We start from the raw sequence: 19,695 nt of genomic DNA on the forward strand, positions 1-19,695 counted from the left end.
GGGTTAGGAACCTCTAGGGCAGGGGATTCCTCACCCAGACCGGGGGCTTGGCAGCCTTATGCTGGCTGGGATAGTTCTTAGCTATAACAGCATATATATCTAATCTCTATCTGTGGAATCATAAATCCAGACACAGATCTTTCTACAATGCTAATGAAAGCCACAAGTTTGAGAAAAATTCGAAGTCTTTAAAAATACATTGGAAGGTTAAATAGTACCAAAATAGTAGAAGCAGTGCTGTACCTTTAAGAAAAAATATCTTGGTAATAATGTTGGGGTTGCTAGGCAGCCACAAGAAAAATGTCAGCCTTGGTTTCTGTCAGTAAAAGTCAGGTGTAAGGAGACCCAGGTCCAAAACCATCTTTTACCATAGGGACTGTCAGAAATCATTGTAGGTTCTCTGCTAGAGGTGTGCATTCATATATGAATGTGTTTGTGTGTGTGTGTGTGTTGGGGGGGGGGGGTTGGGAGGAGGGCTTTTATTTAGGTGCATCCATCTATATCGAGAAGCCTTCTCTTCTAAGCCCCACAGCAGACATGGTGACGGCTTGACTCAGCAAGTGAACTCAGGACATAGACCTTCTGAGTTCACTTACTGAGTCATCCACCATGTCACTTGGAGAAGGCAGTAGGCATTTGAAGAGATCGTGGTCCAAGCCCCCCCCCCTTACTCCTCCAAGCCCCACCATTTGCATGGTGGTACAACTTGGCTAGTGCCTTCTGAGTTCACTTGCTGAGTCATGCCCCTGCTGCCGCACTTGGAAAAAGCAGTACTCCTCCAAGCTCCACCACTGCTGACACAAGGACACAGTAGGCCCCCCCTAGCTCCAGAAACCTCCTGACTGATTCTCCATTAGACTCTAGGCAAAAATGACCAATAGGCAATAATGGAGTTGAAAAAACTGCATTTTCTAAAACTTACCAAATCTCAATGCAATACAAATATTGGGATTCGAGAATACTGGAAAATACCAATATTTTTCAGGTTCAATATACCAGACCCAGAAAAATATTGATTTTTGCTCACACCTGTTTCCTGTTTATTAGTATTATTTTCAGCATCTAGAATCTAAAGAGCTGTGATTGGGTCTCCAAGATTATGTATTTAAAAGCAGCTTGAGTAAAGGAGATTTGAGTTGGTGCTACAGTGTGGTGGTAGGAGTCACCCTCCCTGCCATTTCCTAAATAGATCCCCCCTCAAGCTGGTATCAGTCAAATAGATTACCCTGCTAGGCTTAAAAGCAGCTGGAATGGGCAGAATCAGCAAAAACTAACTTCCTCATCTCAGTGACATGTTCCCAACTGAAACTGGACGCTGCATGGCTCTTTTAAAATAAAACAGAAGATAGTATGACAGCGAGATCCAAACACAAATTGCTCATGGTTTATCTTGTTGCACCCATAGCTTCTCTTTCCAAAAACCTTTAAAGCCTTCAGGCATGTACTGGTTTTTAAAATGTTTCTTTTAAAAGCCCTAATGCAGCAATACATTAATTTTGCCAGCATATTGATTTGCTATCTAATTACACAAACAGCATTACCTTCAAGAGGAGAAGTTTATTATGACACAAGGCTTTTTTTGTATTTTTTGTGGCCTCCTTCATCAAATAGAATGAGAACAACATTATTTTAGAGTTATTAGCAGAAGATTGTTTCTGAGATGCAATGTTTGTTTTCTTGAGTAGGAGAATCCCTTCCCTTGAGCTCAGGTAACCAGATTACCATTCGATTTACTTCAGTCGGACCTGTAACAGCTAAAGGATTTCACTTTGTATATCAAGGTATGAGACACAAGGGCCTCAAAGATGCTTCAGTTAATTCTGTGTGCTAAAATCTTTCACCTCTCATTCTCCATTCATATATTAAGATGTTTATTTAACAAAAAATTATTCAAAACTATTTAACACTGCTAAGATTAAAAGTGCCACATACAGATAGGGAAAATACCAGCTGGCTATTAATGTGTCATATTTCCATCTGTCTGTATATTTTGCATCCTTCTGCTTCTTATTTTCACTTTGAAGAAGACATAAGTATTAATACATCTAGAATCATATCTTTAGAAAACCTAAGAAATATTTCTAAACTTGGAGGGGAGGGGTTATTCAAAAGAGAGTCTACTGTGTTAATTAATGTTCAGTCTAGCCTGCTGCTGAAAATACATCTTTGTGTATCAGAGTGAGTATTCTGGCAGTTGTGTTACAATTGATCTGAATATATAATTTCGCCATTAATTATTAAGATATTTCACTTGATTTGCATTGTTCCTTTGTGAAGGCTCACACATTTAAACAAATGCATGTCAACAGCTGCTACTGTGATTCAGTCTTTGATATTTGAATACCAGTATGACAAGCGGAACATACATTCATAAAACCATGGCCAATAAATTTAAATATCAACTTGTCACAGCAATATGACTTGAACTCAGTATGTTATTTGAATAAATTATTACAATTCAGATGTAATTTGCAAAGGGCTTGAAGTGATATCTCTACTTGGATTAACTAGAATTTTAGTTTTATTTACATTTCTGAAGTTTGAGCCCTTGATGTAGAATCCAATTTAGGAATTCAGAAGCTATATAAATGTTATGAACATCCATTTTGTAACAAACTGAGTTTAAACATTTGTGTTCAACAAACCATCTGATGCTTTGCTATGGATCAATGCACTGAATTGTCACAATTTCTTCTATGTATTTTTCTAGCGGTTCCAAGGACAAGTGCAACACAGTGCAGTTCAGTGCCTGAACCAAGATTTGGGAAAAGGATTGGAAATGAATTTGCAGTTGGTTCACTGGTTTTTTTTGAATGTAACCCAGGCTATATACTGTATGGATCAATAGCAATTAGATGTGACACTGTGCCCAATGCCCTGGCACAGTGGAATGATTCTCTTCCTACATGTGTTGGTAAGTAGTTAAAGCTGTATTTTTATAGAGGTCTGCTTATCTGATGCAGGGGTCAGTTATCCTAATTTTAGCTTTTTAAATTTCTGTATTATTTTCCTTTCTCTTGGCTACATTTAGCAGTAATACTCCAAACTGTTTACAGTCCTTGTTTTGATATTGCATGCAGTCATTTTATGTATGTTGTCTATTTCTAAATCAAAAGCATTCATACTAAATATTCAGTAAAAATTAATCCAAAGAACTTGGTGGAGAGAGTAACTCTAAGCAGATGTATTCCTATCTAATGATGGTCTGTTCAGCAGGGCTTAGCCCAAGGAAACAGGATTGCGTTGATAGATGGGAGGGATGGTGGCTCGGTAGAGCATCTGCTTGGTAAGCAGAAGGTCCCAGGTTCAGTTCCTGGCATTTCCAACTAAAATGGGTCCAGGCAAGTAGACGTGAAAAACCTCAGCTTGAGACCCTGGAGAGCCGCTGCCAGTCTGAGTAGACAACACTGACTTTGATGGACTTTGATGGACCGAGGGCCAGAAGCAGCCTGCCGAGGGCTTTAATCTGACCCCTGGGGCTTTTTCTCCCCTCTCCTACCCCTCCTGTTCTCACCATTTGAAGCTCAGAGTCTGATGAAATTCCCTACTCTTTCAGTTCCCTGCCTTTTCTGCCTTGTCTTTACAGGCTGGAGAAGGAAGCAAAGCTGTCAGCAAACAAACCCTGAATATAGAATAACCAGATTTTTAAAAATCCCCTCACAACTCCAAACCTGCAGCATTAAAATGCGAAAAATAGATCTTTTATATATAGTTCCCTTTTCATCTTGGCAAATCCTAGCTTCTTCACTGGTTGGATGTGGTGCATGAATTATTGGCTAATGAAGTGTCTGTCATCTGTTTGGCTTTCCTATTGGCTCCACTCCATGTACCCCACCCACTGTAGCCTGCGAGACATTCACCCAACTACCCAAACAAGCTTACCTCAGATGGAGCTACATACCTGACACTTCTTCGCCCTCTCCTGTGGTTATCTGTGGAGAAAATTGGGCCCCTTCAACTTCACTGAGACCTCTCAGATGACTGCAAAGAGGGGCCAAGCCAACCCTGTGGCCCGTCTTTTCAGTGAATCCTCAGGACAGCCCACAGCTTTGCCCTCTGTGCAACCTGCAGCTGCCCAAAAGCAATGCCACCCTGCCACTCCTGTGGCCCCTGCGGGCTCACTTTGACATGGCTGCCAGCAACATCCCCCTTCCCCAAGCCTAACCAAGGCCCTGAGAGCCACCTCCACTCCTGCAGCCCTCATGCTAGGGTTGTCAGGTCCAATTCAAGAAATATCTGGGGACTTTGGGGGTGGAGCCAGGAGACATTGGGGGTAGAGCCTGTGGCAAGGATGTGACAAACATAATTGAACTCCAATGGGAGTTCTGGCCATCACATTTAAGAGACTGCACAACCTTTAAATGCCTACCCTCCACTGGAAATAATGGAGGATAGGGGCACCTTCTTTTGGGGCTCATAGAATTGAATCTCCTGGTCTAGTCTTTTTGAAACTTGGAGGGTGTTCTGAGGAGAAGCACCAGATGTTATGCTGCAAATTTTGTGTCTCTACCTCAAAATATAGTCCCCCCTCAGAGCCCCAGATAACCACAGATCAAATCTCCATTATATCCTATGGAAATTGATCTCCATAGGGAATAATGGAGTGCCCACCAGACATTTCCCCCCCTCGCTTTCTGGTGACCCCTGCCCCCACCTGGGGATTGGCAACCCTACCTCACATACACTCACTGACTGCCTCAGGAAAGCATCACCATCTACCAGGCCTCAGTGTTAACCTCCACACCCACAACAACCACCTAAAGGCAACACTGCCCTGCCACTCCTTTGGCCCCTGCAGGCCAACTTCAACATACCTGCCAGCAATGGCCCCATGCCCCAAGTCTAACCAAAGCCCCTGGAGCTGCTTCTGCAGCCCTCAGACACACTCACTGACTGCCTCAGGACAGTGCCACCGCCTACCAGGCCCTTGTGAGTGCCTATGCAGGCTGTGGCAAGGGCACAGTGCAGTACCAGCTTCAGCTTCAGCAGTGGTGGGGGAGGGAGTGGGAAGTGGGGAAGTGAGGCTTGGGAGACATTCAGTCATGTGCTGGGAACACGGTAAGGTGGGGGCGTTGTGTGCCAATGGTAGGCGCCTGGGAAGATAGAATGGGTGTGGGGGGGAATGATTCCCAAGGCTGGCAAGGGGTAGGAATACAGTGAGGAGACACTAATGCCTATAATTTGGGGAGTAGGAAGACAGCAAGCACTGGTGGGAGGATCATGCCAAGTCTTTGAGAGTAGGGCAACAAGGTTGGAGGGGAAATGCCAGCGCTGAGATGAGGGTGTGACCATGCCAATGGTGGTGGGGGGTTAATGTCAAGCGCTGGGAGAGAGTGTGATGAGAGCCAGGCTGTGGGACAAGGCACCCCAAGGGATACATCAGAAGACTGCAAGGTGGGGTGGGTTGAAAGTGTGTGGGTGTGTGCTCGCTCTACCTGCCACCTCTACAACCCTCATCCCCTTACTCTTTTTAGAGAGCCTTGTATTTCTTCAAACAACAGATTTTACTGCTAGTAAATAAATAAAAGCCTTGCTAACAACTGTAAAACAATGAACCAGAAACACAACCACAGAACCAGGAACATAAAACCAGTCCTGTAGAGGTTTCCATGTCATCTCAGCACAGCACATTAGCAACAGGCCGGCAGAGTCTTCTATACACCAGAAGCTCTAATGAGTACAGGAGATTTCAGGAAAGTTGCTGTCTTGGTGCTATTTCCTATATGAACACCACTCCAGACTGCCAAAGAAGTCCCCTATTCCTACTATAAGAAATGGTGAAGATCAGGTTTGTTGCAGACACCTTGTTCAGAGGTCTGACTTACGTGTTCAATCCCCACCAGTCTTCAAGAATCTTTAGGCCAGGGTGGGGGCTGGGGTCCCTGCAAATCTGTGTTTATTGCAAGGCACTGCACAGGGACAGAGTGAGGAGAGACCATCTGAGCCTCTGCAAATCCCAGCAGTATTTGTAGTTGAGAGACTGTCCAGCTCCGCCATTGTGCTCTGTAACATTGCTGAGCCTAGAAGAGGAACAGAAACTTAGAAGTGTGTAACTGTTATTTTACCAGTTTTGTTGATCACAATTTGCATTTAATTCAAGGCAAGCATTACAATTTAAAAAAAAATCTCCCCCAACTCAAATTACATTTTCAGCTGCATGAGAACTCATCACTACTCCCTTCTTCCCATGTTGCAGTGGTGGAAGCTGAACTAAGGTTGCCAAGTCCAATTCAAGAAATATCTGGGGACTTTGGGTGTCGAGCCAGGAGACTTTGGGGGTGGAGCCAGGAGACTTCAGGGGTAGAACCATAAGCAAAGTTGTGACAAGCAGAATTAAACTCCAAAAGAAGTCCTGGCCATCGCATTTAAGGGGACCACATACTTTTTAATGCCTTCCGTACATTAGAAATAATGGATAGGGGCACTTTCTTTGGGGGCTCATAGAATTGGACCCCCTGGTCCAATCTTTTTGAACCTTGGTGAGCATTTGGAGGAGACTCATCAGATGCTGTGCTGAAAATTTGGTACTTCTACCTCAAACAACCACCCCTCCAGAGCCCCAGATACCCCAGGATTAATTCTCCATTATACCTATGGTCCAGAAGACATTTCCTTCCCTTCCCCCCCGCCCCAGTTTCTGATGACCCTGAAGCTCTGGAGGGCCTCCAAACAGGGCTTCCCTGCCCCCACCTGGGGATTGGCACCTCTACTCACAAGTTGCTGAACTTTCAAGTTTTTCACAGTAACACAGGGCAACCAAAGGTTCAAATTTACCTTCACACTATGCAATCGACCTCTGCAAGGATTGTGTAACAAACAGAGGGTCTGGCCTCCTTTCACAGCCATGTTGTTCTGCCTCCCCCCCTCCCCTTCAGCCTCTGGAGGGGGAAAGGCAGATGATGGCTGTGGGGGCGGGGCTTTCCCCCAGCGACCAGCTGACTGGGGGTGGGAAGGAGCCTGGGAAAGTGGGAGAACCCACGCTGGGACCTGGGGGTTGGCAAGCCTAAACTGAACCCTGCTTTAAACCCTGGTGGAAGAGGGTGTCATGTATGCACTAGTTTTTTCCCAGATGAGTCTTAAACCAGCTGGTGGAAGGGGACTTTTTAAATCAGAGGAATTACATGGAAGGAAAGAATTAACCACCATCTCTAATGTTGCTGGCCTAGTCCATGTCAGGTCCCTTCTGGTTGCTTGCACTTCTTTGTGTGTGTGTGTGCCCGCGCACACACTCATGCTTCGAAGGCATAGCAGCCTCAAAAACCAGCCATGGTGACCTCAAAAAACAGCCCTCCCCAGAGCCCCCGATACCGACAGATGGATTTTCCATTATTCTCTATGGGGACCAGTATAATGGAGTGCCCATTCAGTTCCTCCCCTCTGCTTTCTGATAACCCTGAAGCGGAGGGATGGCCTCCAAACCAGGGGATCCCCTTACAGCAACCCTAGTTCAGGGCTTGGTTGCTTGTGCTTCTGAAGTACATCAAGTATCATGTCCTGGATCTCACAGGTCATGTGCAGTTTGACCCTTAGTGGCTGATTTTTTCTAACATATCAGTGTATCATTTATAAATATGAAAAAGAAGAGGAAATTTGATGTAAGATCATCTGACCTAAGAGAGGTTTACAAGCCAAGACATTAGTTGCTCCTCATCAGTGCATATCACTCTTCTAATAAAGTTCATAAATATGCATGGACTGGAAAATTGCGCTGAACAAAATCAGTTTAATAATTGAAATGCTAGACATGCCAATTTTAAATTGCCATAGCACTGTAGCGAATGTCTTGGTGTTTCCTTGCCGATATCAACCATCAGTCATTGTGTCTGCTCCTGCTTTTACCAGTAATTATTTAAACTGTTTAAGTGACACTGACCTTTAGTTTATTCATGTAGTCTCTGACAGATTCTATCAGTTATATGCACTACAAAATGTAGCCCCTGTATTCATTACTTAGATAAGTTTCCTTCTGCGTATCCTCCAAGTCCTCGTATTTGTATCTAATGAAATGAGCTCAAGGAGTTGATAATGTTTTCACAGGGAATGATCTATTGGCTGCTAATGGTACTGATAAAACTTCTCATCAATCATTTCTTCAAGCCATTAAAATACTTGCAGAATATCTGTATTTAGATGACAGTCTAATGTGATTATATTAGGCTGTCTAGTGTCTTGACCAAAAGTATCATTCATGTTTAGCCTTGAAAATCAATGCAGTACCCATCTGAATTCTTTCTGTTTATTTCTGCCATTGCTGTTGTGTTTATTTTATGCTTGATACAAATGAGGCTTCAATTAATTTGAGGAGTCCCTAAGGATGATAACTGGCTTCATTAATACAGGTGACAAGAATTCCTTTGACTTCAGAAAAATCTGGATTGTTTGTATGTGGCTTTGATGAGTTTAAAATAATGGACTACATTTTTTTAAGCCCTGGGTGGTCCATATGTTTCTAAGGATAATTTTTGATCAGATACATGACCCACCACTTTTTAAGCTCTTGTTTACCCCGCCACAAACGTATATCACTACTGGGTTCAAGGCAGAACAAGTAAGATCAAAATTTCTCCAGACCCACCATACTGGAGTTCTATTTGGTATCCCTTGGGAATTAAGTTGAATCTGTGGCTTCCTTGTTTGTTTGTTTTTAATAGTTGAATTGCTCAAGTAATATATTCTGTCCAGACTTGAGGGGCTTGATTTTTAAAGCCAGATCCCAGTATAACTTTTTAGGTATATGTTGATGAGACCATTTCTTAAAAAGTTTTCTCCTCTTGAGTTTAGGGTTACTGCAAATTAAAACATAAAGATTCATACAGTTGGGGTGGGAGTTTGGGAAGCAAGTGCTGAAGTGATTCCCTGCGGAGAAACTTCAAAAGATCTCCATCTTCTTTCTGACTGCTTCCCTCATCATAGTTCATATATGCAAATAAAAAGAAAATTTGCCAAAACAGTATTCAATCTTCTTTTCTCCCTCACTGTTAAGTTTTTAATGGATTAGTATAGATTTGATTGATTCAGTATCTCTCCCTTCCACAAAAAATTAATAGCTTCTTTCAGGGGGTTTGGTAGGGTGTTAGATAAGAAGTTGATTGAGGACAGATAAGCCTTTTTTTCAAGTCTCTAGGTCCTCAGTGTCTCTATTTACCCTTGTATTTGACTGTATTTGTAGAAGGTTCTGAGTGAGTCTCTTCCAAAGCAGACATACTTCTCAGTGTTTCAGAGTACCTTCCAGGTAGTTCAGTGACATAATGAACAGCTGATCTGCCAGGCACATTTGTGTTTGCTGAGGTGGAGGTATCTGACTCACAGGAATCTGAGCTAACTCAAAACAAATTGCATGAGGAGGCTTTGGAATAATGTTGAAAAGTAGCTTATTTGGTATTTCCCAATAGGAATCATGATTTCATGATTCAGACTCTGGAGTTTCTGGGGACATGTGTGCGCACACACACATAATCTGACATGATGCATAGGGCTTTTTGCTGTTAATCATTGACACTAGTGTTTTATCTTGATGGTTTTATGATGTAAGCCGCCCTAAACCCATTCTTGGGGTAGGATGAGGTATAAATTGAGTAAATGAAATGAAATGGTCTGTGGGACCTTGGTGGCTGAATTATGGTAAGTGGGTGTTTTGTTCTGGTTTTAGAGAGGACGGAAAGGTATATATGGAAGGTAGATGCCAGATATGGCCCTTCTTAAATATATCATGTGTGCCAGACAAAATAAGGTCCTTAGTATTTCCGTAGTGCCAGTTTGTACATGCATAATGCTTTAAATTTTGAACTAAATGTATTTTTAAATTGAATATTATCAATATATTTAAATTATTTCATGTTGTTAGCACTTCAAGCAAAAGTGTTTGTTTAAACATGCTTTAGTTCATTTTCCACTTTTCAGAAAGAGGATTTGAGATATCCTGCTAGGTTTTCTTTCCCTGAATCATCTTGAACTATAGGATGGTATTGTAATAGGTTTCAGATCTACTGTATATTAATTGTATAAGGTTACATTTTATCCCTGCTCTGATTCATTATGCATTAGAAAACCTCTTTCCATGTTTTATGCATTTGTTTCTAGTGCCCTGTGGAGGAATTTTAACTAAGCGCAAAGGTACCATTTTGTCCCCTGGTTACCCTGAGCCGTATGATAACAACCTGAATTGTGTATGGAAGATCACCGTGCCAGAAGGAGCTGGAATCCAAGTAAGAACCTGCATACTTTTCTTCCTGTTATCATATAAGGGTCACATCTAAAAAACTGAGCATCAAAAGATCATTGAAGACTTGAGAAAAAGTTTTAAACGATTAACAACTGTCACCATAGGAACTGTTAAAACAGTTCTCTGTAATGATATCTTCTAGTGTAAATCTCCCCCTTCCCCAGGACATGGAGATGTTTCTGTTCAGAAGCATTCTTGTTATCTTTTAGAATATGTCCAGTCAGGGCTTTTTTTGAACAGGAATGCAGTTCCAGCTGCCACGGTGTCAGCAGATGTGGCCTAATATGCAAATGAGTTCCTGCTGAGCTTTTTGTACAAAAAAAAAACACCGTGTCTAGTTGATATATTACAACCCATAGAAACTGGCAACATTCTACAATCTAAATTATGTGAAAGTTAAATTGAGGGGTTTTTTGTTTGTTTTTATAGTCAAGACAACTGGATCCAACATCCTTTGCATGGGGTATGAATGGGTATGTGTTAGGTGGGGGTAAATTGCACAAATTCCCCCTCCTGCTTCAGCCCTCAGTCCTGTATGCTGCCCCATTATCCAGAATTTGCTGATGTTTAGAACTTCTTCCATGCTCATTAGTGCCAGGGATGTTGTTTGTCTGGCCCCTTCTAATTTGAATGAGGCACAAGACAGGATTGGCTGTGACTGTTAATAGCCCCACCAATGGGCTTGGTTGTTGGAAGACTTGTAAAGGCACTTTATCACTCCCATGCACATGTTTCCTATATGCTGTTGAAAGGAAAACATGGGGCTAGCCAGTCACTTTGGGGCCAAGCATGAATTGTTGATAATTTTTTTACCTGCTTGGTGTTGAGTAGCATCAGCTAAACCAGTTGTCTGAGACTTGGCACCTCTCAACAAAGTTTATGTGCAGGTGAAGATAAATGAAGCCACCAGAAATTCCTGGTTGTTTGGAGCCAGGTCGATTTTCTGAAGTAACAGTAGCCACTGGGCTCCCCAGTGCATCCCACCCTTAAATATAATAATAGTTTATGTTGTATGTCTGCATTTAAACACACTGGTTAAACCCAAGCATAGTTGTCTTGTGTCTTCAAGGATTCTGGGGACAAGTGTTCAATGGCACAGGGGATGGCAAGAGGCAGAAACACTGAATTCTGTGAGAGGAACTCCATTCACAGTGCTTAGGATCACAGCTGTTGCTTTTGAATATCATCAAAGAGCAAGACAAGGATGGTGACTCAATAAATCTGTCATATGCAACAAATAAAGCAGTAGTTCTAGGCATGTCAGTGATAAAATACAGTAGCAATTTACTTGAGGCTTTCCAATAAAGATGTTTTACTTTTTATAATCCTAGTGTCTGATTCAGATCCCCCCCCCCATGTGGCTAGTTGAAGAAATTGAAGAAATAGTTGAAGAAATATCACCCAGGAGCAGAGAATGCTATATGGTTGTCCCTGAAGGGCCAGAAAATGAGAAGGAAAGGTGGGAAAGGAAGTTTGGAGTGTCAGGGAAGGAGCCTAGTGAAGAATTGGGAAGCCAGTGAACTGTTGGGCCAGTCAGCAGCAAGTAGGACAGGATGTTGGAGCTAAGAAGTGAGAGGAGATGATAGGTTATTGAGGAAGAGCTTGGAGAAGGAATGGCAAAATTAGGTTATATTCTGTCTATCTTTAAAGAAGGGATCTTATATTTTGTCAGTGGGGAGTAAGGCTCAAGGATGGGAACTAAACAGTGTTGCTCAAAGAATGCTCTTTCAACCCGGCTGTTCACAAGTTGCACTGAAGTGTCTGTGGACTCCTACAGGGTATCATTATGCTAACTGTTATTGGCTAAGATCTCTCATGTGGTAGCCCACATGACTAGAAGTTGCTGATTTTTGACAGTTTTGGCTCTTGTGGGGCAATTGGCATAACTAATGTCCAGCCTTGGGGACTGTTGATGGTACAACAGATGATACAGTCCCGCCGGTTTAGGTTTTTTTATCAGATTACTGGGCAATTGCAAGGAATATTCCTGACTAGTCTAGCATGTCAACTTGTTGTCCTGCAAACATCAGCTTCTCTTGAGGTAACAGGGTCAGAATAGATGATACTAAGCTAAATGAGCTAATAGTTTCGGTAAGAAGTGTGCAAGCACGCAAAAGCTCATACCTTGGTTGGTCTTAAAGATGACACTAGAATCAAACTTTGTTCAGGAAGACACATGCTTAGCTCCATCCATTTTTCCAAGCAAGCATTAAGTTACAGAGAAATCAAACCCTCCTAACAAGTAGAGCTAACTTTGGCTGGTAGTGATATTTGTTAGGGTACTTTCTTACCAATTTTTCACTGTGCTTGTTCCAGGGTGGAGAGCCCTTTTGCTACCGGGGCTTCTCTCTGTTTTCGCACAAGTTGCCCTGGAGCTGCGAGTTGGTGCGCCGCTATTCCGCAGCAAGCGGAAACAGCTTGTCAGGGGATCTCACTTGCCGTGGAATAGCAGCACGCCAGCTCACAGCTCCAGGGCAACTTGAGCGAAAACGGAGAGAAGTCCTGGTAGCAAAAGGGCTCTCCACCCCGGAACAAGCATAGTGTGAAATCGGTCTCTGTTTCTTGCTGTCTGAAGAAAATCGAACCCACCCCTGTAAAAATGATGTCCTCTCAGAAGACAAATTTAGTAATGCAGGAGTTGCAAATGGGGGCAGATTGCATTTTATGGAATTTCTGTGAGGCTTCAATTCATTATTAGCAATAACACAGAATTTTACATATTGTTTAAAAGTTTTGAAATATAATATTTTATATATATATATATATATATATATATATATATATATATATATATATATATATATATATATATATATATATATATATAAGCATATACATTATTATAGATGTTTCACTAATGAAAATCACATCTTTTTACCTCTTCTGCATGTCTTAGCATACCAAATGAAGAACATCAATTTGCAATTATTATAATTTGATGCATATTGATAATAGATTGGAGCCAACTAGCCTTCCACTGGTGAATGAAGGAAAAGCCTCCCTTTGATGACCAAAAGGCCATGCTGACTGGGGATAATGAGACCTGCATAGACAAAAGACATTTGGGACAGGGTGAATTAGGTGGGAACTGAGTGAATGGGGTTTTTGGAACCCATCCATTGGCCTGGGTAAAGTCTTATTTAAATATGTTCAGTCCCAATAATGTACAGCCCCCTCTAATGTGCAATCATTTCTGAATGTGAAGCAGAGCAATTGCCTATTCTCTTTTCATTTTCTCTCCATCACAGGTACAAGTTATAAGTTTTGCAACAGAGCATAACTGGGACTCTTTGGATTTTTATGACGGTGCTGACAATAATGCTCCACGGCTTGGAAGCTATTCAGGTGAATGGGCGGGGAGAGAGAATATATTTCCAAAACTCTTCATTATGATAAACAATCAATCTGTGCTACATTTGAAGATACTAGCTATGATATATCTCAAATCATATTCATGAAATGTAGAAAGGTGTTAAAGCATATCATCTTTCAAAATAACTTAGAGTGGAAAAATTGGCATGTCACATTCCTGGAATCTCTGTGTTTTTGTTAGTAAGCAGAATCATATTTTGGTGTCTGCAGAAAAAAACTGATTTAATTACCATCTGCCACTATACATATTGTGAGTGCAGAGCATTGTGTTATGTTTCCACATTCATTTACTGTGATATATCTGCTTGGCCAGTACTAAACATTTAATGAGAAGAGGGTTTTTTGTTGTTGTTGTTTTAAGATTTTGTTCTGCACCTGGATTGATGTTAAAAACCAATAACCCACCATGCCAGAGTTGGCCAAAGTTTCTGAACAAAGTGAAAATGTTTTCTTATAATAACTTATGGCATCTCCCTGGTCACCTTAATTCTCTGATCAACCCTCCCACCCCCAGTTGTCCCACTGAATGTTAGGAGCATCTAGGGCCAGCCCTAGACTGTCTGGCACCCCAGGCAAGGCTAACCCCCTGCACTGATAATGTCACCAAATCACATGGGGGTACCCAATATGGTACCCCCAGAAGACCGGCACCCCAGGCAATCACCTAGTTTGCCTAGTGGCAGGGTCGGCCCTGGGCATCCTACACTGGATAGCTCCAGACCAAATGTTTTATTGTTCTTTTTTTCCCTTGAGTTTTCTTTTGGTGTTGTTATGGGGACTGTAATTTCTGGTTCTACCTCCCCCCCCCCCTTTTTAGATATAGCTATTGATTATTATTATTCTTTTTCAAAAGAAGGCTGTCTCTTTGATCTCTCTTTGTAGTTTTTTGTTACACAAAAAAACTTCAGCTCTTGCATTTGTTTGATGTTCCACACCCCAGGGTTGTGTTCAAACGGGAGGATAGGAAGGTTTGGGAAGGCATTGTTTGTACATGGAGAATGAAATCCTGAAATGTAGCAGACCCTCCCTTCCCTTTGATCAAAGCAGAATTGACTCAAAAGAGGCTCCAAATTCCTAAAAAGAAGAAGAAAAGAAATGTAATGTTGGGTTTCAGAAACCAATTGGATAAAGAGGCATTAAGAGAATTGTATTTATTCAATATATAATAAATTCAAATGCAAGACTAGCCCCCACTCCATATGCCATAAAAAAGAGGGAGTATCTTACATTCAGATTCATCTTCCTTTTCAGTAAATGCAATACTTCCTTTGTCATATATTGCATTTTGCTTCATCTGCCTTGCGTGTTTCTTAAATTGCTGGAAAAGCTGTTTGGAGCATGTGTACCTCTCCAGCCATAGCCTGGTCTTCCTTATGATCAGACTTTAATATGCTGCAGAACGTGCAGTCTTCTAGCTTTTGGATGTTCTCCATTTCTTTCTGCTTCTCTCAAAACAATTATTCCTTGCTTTTCTGCAACAAACTCAACACATGCTGCCTCCACACACATACGCAAACATTATTTGTGTGTCTTCCAATATTTACCTCATGAGATCACATTCCCCTTTAGCCTAACTATATATTGCTAGGGAATATTTGTTTCAGCATCCATTGGTAATTGCAGAAAGTTCCAAATGCTTCCAGTTAAAGAATCTAGATCCCACTTCTACCATGCCCTTGGCAAAACTGTGTGATTAGCATCTCTCTGATGGAACAAGGACAGGAAGTACCAACAGCTGCACCAAAATTAAAGATGGCATCTGACAATAGTTTGTAGAGCAGGCATATTGTGCAATTGTGCAATAATAAGGGGACAGAAATATAACATTCCATCCTATAAGCTGCTTCCTGGCTGGAAAGATTTGCAGAGTTGGAATTTACTGCTTAGAAACATTTCTTTATATTTCACACTGTTAATGAGCTGGTAATTTGTATACTTGCCCTAAGATCCCATGGTTCTAAGGTTTAAAGACTGCGAAACAAGGCATTTTAGTTGCTGTTCATATAAGGAGGTTTTAAACCATTCTCCATTCTGGTTGGCTGTGTGTGGACCTAGGAAAGCTATAGGATTGGGTTATATTTTATTGTATGTATCAGTTATGATCCATCAGTAGTTAGAGTAGGGAATATTGACACCTCTTGCTACCAGGATTCTGCCACTTTCAGCTTACAGAGCTGATTAAGAAGATGCATCACACATTACTGTTATCTGGTAATGAATGAACAGTGGCATCCTAAGAAATTATACATTTGTATATCAAGTGACTTAGAAGGCTACAAGTGGGGGAACCCAAAAGGACTTGTAGGGGTCATTTTATTTCTTCCCTCCCATGATTTCACCCCCTGAAAGCCTTCATAGGTGCTCAAGGCTTGAAGGTTAGCAATACTGTTGTGGTCAACTAACAATGACCACTGAGACCATTCATTTTTTTAAAATATAGATGCTTCTATCCAGGCCTCGGATTCAGTGGGCGCTCACAGCAGCACAGCTCCTGAACCTTTCTGTTCCACATCATTCTTCTGAGAGTTCCACCTCCTTCTCCACTGAATAGTAGGTGCAGCTGCATTACAATCCCTGGATGAGCTCCACCACCTATTTTTCTACAAAACGACCCCTGCTTCTATCAGTTGGAGCAATAACCCCCTATGCATGGCTTTTTTTGAGCAGGAACGTATTCTGGCTGGCTTGGCATCAGGGGGTGTGGTCTAATATGCATATTAGTTTCTGCTAGTTTTTTCTACAAAAACCCCTGTGGAACAATGTTGACAAGATGGGGTGTGGCCTAATATGCAAATGAGTCCCTGCTGGATTATTTCTACACAAAAAGCCCTGCCCCTGTGTATTATTTTTAGAAAGATTTTAGGATTGGGGGGAGGGGTTTCCTGGAAATCTGGGACTTTAGATTTCTAGAAAGAACAGTCTTTCTTCTTCATGGCTCCAGTCTCTGGAGTTAAATTATCTACATTTGGTCACAGTTAAACTCAGATGTATTGATAAATGTGTTTAAGATAGCCTTGATAGTCACTTTGTGAAGTAGAAAATGTTTGAAATTTTTGTTTCTGTTGATCTTTCAGAAATAATAATAATAATGGATAACAAGACTAAATGACACCAAATGTTATCATAAACCATTTCACGCTGAATAAAGTAGCTAAAAAGCAGTTCAATAGTCTTTGTAGCAAACCATGTGGAAGTTTATGTTGGCAAAGACAATTTTTCCATCAATAGATGCTTCATTTGAAGCATTTCTCAGGCTAGGAAATGGGACAAAGAAGATAGAAACACCAAAGCTTTGGTTGTCAAAGGCAGTATTTTTTTTTCTACCAGATTTCAAATTTTCGTTATTTGACTGTCATTAGTGTCAGATTCTTTCTCAGGAGCCTGGGAGTTAATAACGGGCGCCATTTTAGTTGGAGATAACGGCCCCTTCTTATTCACGGCTGGTTTGGGGTTAGTAGAAGGAAAGAATTTTTCAACAGACTTAACTGGAAAGTTGGATGATTTAGACGGTTTGGATGTCTTCCGGGTGCTTTTCTTCATTATTTTTGTTTCAGTTGTTGTCCATAGCGAGTTTTCCCCACATGAAGGAGGGAAGGAGAGCAGAGCTATCTCAAAACACGTCTGCCATCTTCAAGCGACGCTCCGCCCCCCCCAGATTTCAAATTTTCAAACATAAAATTTTGAAATGAAATATAGCGGGATTCATTGCAGTACTGATATACTGAATTGTGACCATTGTTTCCTCAGGAACAACAATACCTCCACTTCTCAACAGTACATCCAACAATTTATACTTAAACTTTCAATCGGATATTAGTGTGTCAGCTGCTGGATTCCACCTGGAGTATACAGGTAATGTACTTGCAATATATATTGCAACTGGGTAACATAGAATCATTTTGTAGACAGGACAGTCAGTTGCCCAGATGTTGATTCCTGTTTTAGCCTATGCTCATCAGGTTGCAAGGATTGAATAGTGTCATGTATCCTTTGAAATAGAAATGAAGTCCTACAGATATAATGATCAAATATAGAGACTGTAAAATATCTTGAATCTCAGGTTTAGTTTTGAATTGTCTGGGCCTGATTGTAACTATATGGAATGCAGCTGGCAATCAGTAATACAGTGTTGAGATCAGTAAGTAAATTGTTGAATGTAGACAGGAAAAAGTATTCAAAGCATGTGTTATAATAATATAACATTAACTAGAACTGCCCATGCTGGGTTTTTGCAGTTAGCAAACAAAAGGTTATTGGAGGATAAAAATCAGTCAGATAAGAATCTACTTCATTATCCATTTTGTGGTGTGATCACAGAATCGTTGAGGTACTGAAATTTCAAATACAGTTGTGATATTGGTAATGTATCCCCTGTGTTCCATGTGCATGTCCCTTTCTTGCTCTCTCTTATCAAAGATATTCAGATAATTAGTTGCTTGACAGGGGAAAGAGGGAAAAAATGAGATTTCGGAAACCCCAGCCCAACTTGTTTTTAATATGTGGCCCCTCACAAACCTTAAAAATTGTGTTGTGCAGCAAATTGGCACCTGCCAAGAGATGTGTGCCACAAGAAGAAGAGTTGGTTTTATACCACACCCTTTGATACCCAAAGAAGTCTCAATGTGGCTTACAATCCATTTCCCTTCCTCTATCCACAACAGGTAGCTCGGGCTGAGAGTTCTGTGAGGTAGATGGGGCTGAGAAAGTTCTGAGAGACCTGTAACTGACATAAGGTCACACAGCTGTGGGTGTAGGCAATCAAACCTGGTTCTCCAGATTAGAGTCTACCACTCTTAACCACTTCACCAAACTGGCAGCAGTAAGATGGACAGCTCACTTGCTAGCAAAAGTTGTGTGGGAATGATGAAGCCCTTCATGGTGCTGTACTTGGTAGCTGATCTACGCCCCCTCCCCCCCCCCATGCACACACACTATTTTAAAGGTGAGTGCTGAGTCACACATTAAATGCGAGTTGTGTAGGGGTTTCCTCCAACCCAACTTGTGTTTAACATATCATCTAACCAGACATTTGCTTTGATTGTTGCAACTGTTGACACAGTGCTCTTAGAACCTACTATGGCAGAAAAGTATTCATGAGTCAAGGAAGAGAAAGGCAGGGACAGACAATTTTGGAGAGGGGAGCAGAGTATGACTAGCATTAAGAGGCTCTCAGCTGGTGCTGTTATGAATATGTAGGAGTGCGCCTAAAGGAATCACCTAAAATGATTTCTAAAGAGGAGTTTCGCATAAGATGGTTCGGACAATGATTCATAGATTTTCCATTGAAAAGTTGAGGGGATCCCATTGATTTCTTTTTCTTCTACCTAACAACTTTGTATTTTTAACAAATTAGTTAATCAGTAACAGCTGGCTAATTGGAATAGTAGCAATCATATTTTGAGATTAATTGGATTCTAAACTGTATTAATGTCCTTGTAGCTGCTTTGCAGCCCTTTGATCACCTATTTTTCAGCTGAAATGGGTATGAGCTGCCAATATGAATTTTTAAAACAAACTGCTGCAGAACTACCCAGTTAATATCTGTCATTTTAACAATCACCAGCTGACAAGAACATCCATAAAAATACAGATAATGACTAAAAAAAAAAAGTAAGCGGTTGTTTAAAGAATTATGTAGCTTGACTGTGCTTCCTCCTGTTTCACTTGGAATTACTCATTTTTACTGACTGCATTAATAATGGAATAATGGAAAGGGATACTTGTGAACTATTACTGGGAGAGGGGGAAAGTGAAATAAATCTGTGTATTTGTCAGTGTTTGATGCAACTCTTTTTTTTCCCGTGAAAAGAAGTTAAGCTTTTGCCAGCAAAGCAACAAGTCCCCAAATCGCAAATTTCTTGACCAAAATGTATTGTGTTCAGCAACAGTTCAGCTCCCCTGTCATAAAGAACTTATTCCAATGGGTGGGACTGTGGCTCGGTGGCAGAGTATCTGTTTTGTATGGAGATGCTTAATGGTTTGTCTCTGGCATCCCCAGTTAAAAGGACCAGATAGTAGGTGGTGAGACTTTCTGCCTATCAGTGTAGACAGTACTGATATTGATAGACCAATGGTCTGACTCAGTAGCCCTGTTTGCAAGT

The 19,695-nt window shown here is 41.3% G+C and overlaps 1 protein-coding gene across 6 annotated transcripts in view; it reads left to right on the forward strand.

Moving 5' to 3' along the window:
- The window catches only part of CSMD3 (CUB and Sushi multiple domains 3), a 933,126-nt gene that overhangs the window by 763,221 nt on the left and 150,210 nt on the right, over positions 1 to 19,695 (forward strand). For 5 of the 6 annotated variants that reach the window (XM_060243303.1, XM_060243304.1, XM_060243305.1 and 2 more), the window contains 5 exons: positions 1,686 to 1,781; positions 2,711 to 2,914; positions 10,081 to 10,205; positions 13,471 to 13,567; positions 17,342 to 17,446. In XM_060243303.1, the coding sequence (XP_060099286.1) occupies positions 1,686 to 1,781; positions 2,711 to 2,914; positions 10,081 to 10,205; positions 13,471 to 13,567; positions 17,342 to 17,446 (627 nt within the window). The remainder of the gene's footprint in view (positions 1 to 1,685; positions 1,782 to 2,710; positions 2,915 to 10,080; positions 10,206 to 13,470; positions 13,568 to 17,341; positions 17,447 to 19,695) is intronic. The other variant, XM_060243306.1, reaches the window with a different exon arrangement.

The sequence above is a fragment of the Heteronotia binoei genome, chromosome 7 (genome assembly GCF_032191835.1).
Source record: "Heteronotia binoei isolate CCM8104 ecotype False Entrance Well chromosome 7, APGP_CSIRO_Hbin_v1, whole genome shotgun sequence".
Taxonomy (NCBI): Eukaryota; Metazoa; Chordata; class Lepidosauria; order Squamata; family Gekkonidae; genus Heteronotia; species Heteronotia binoei.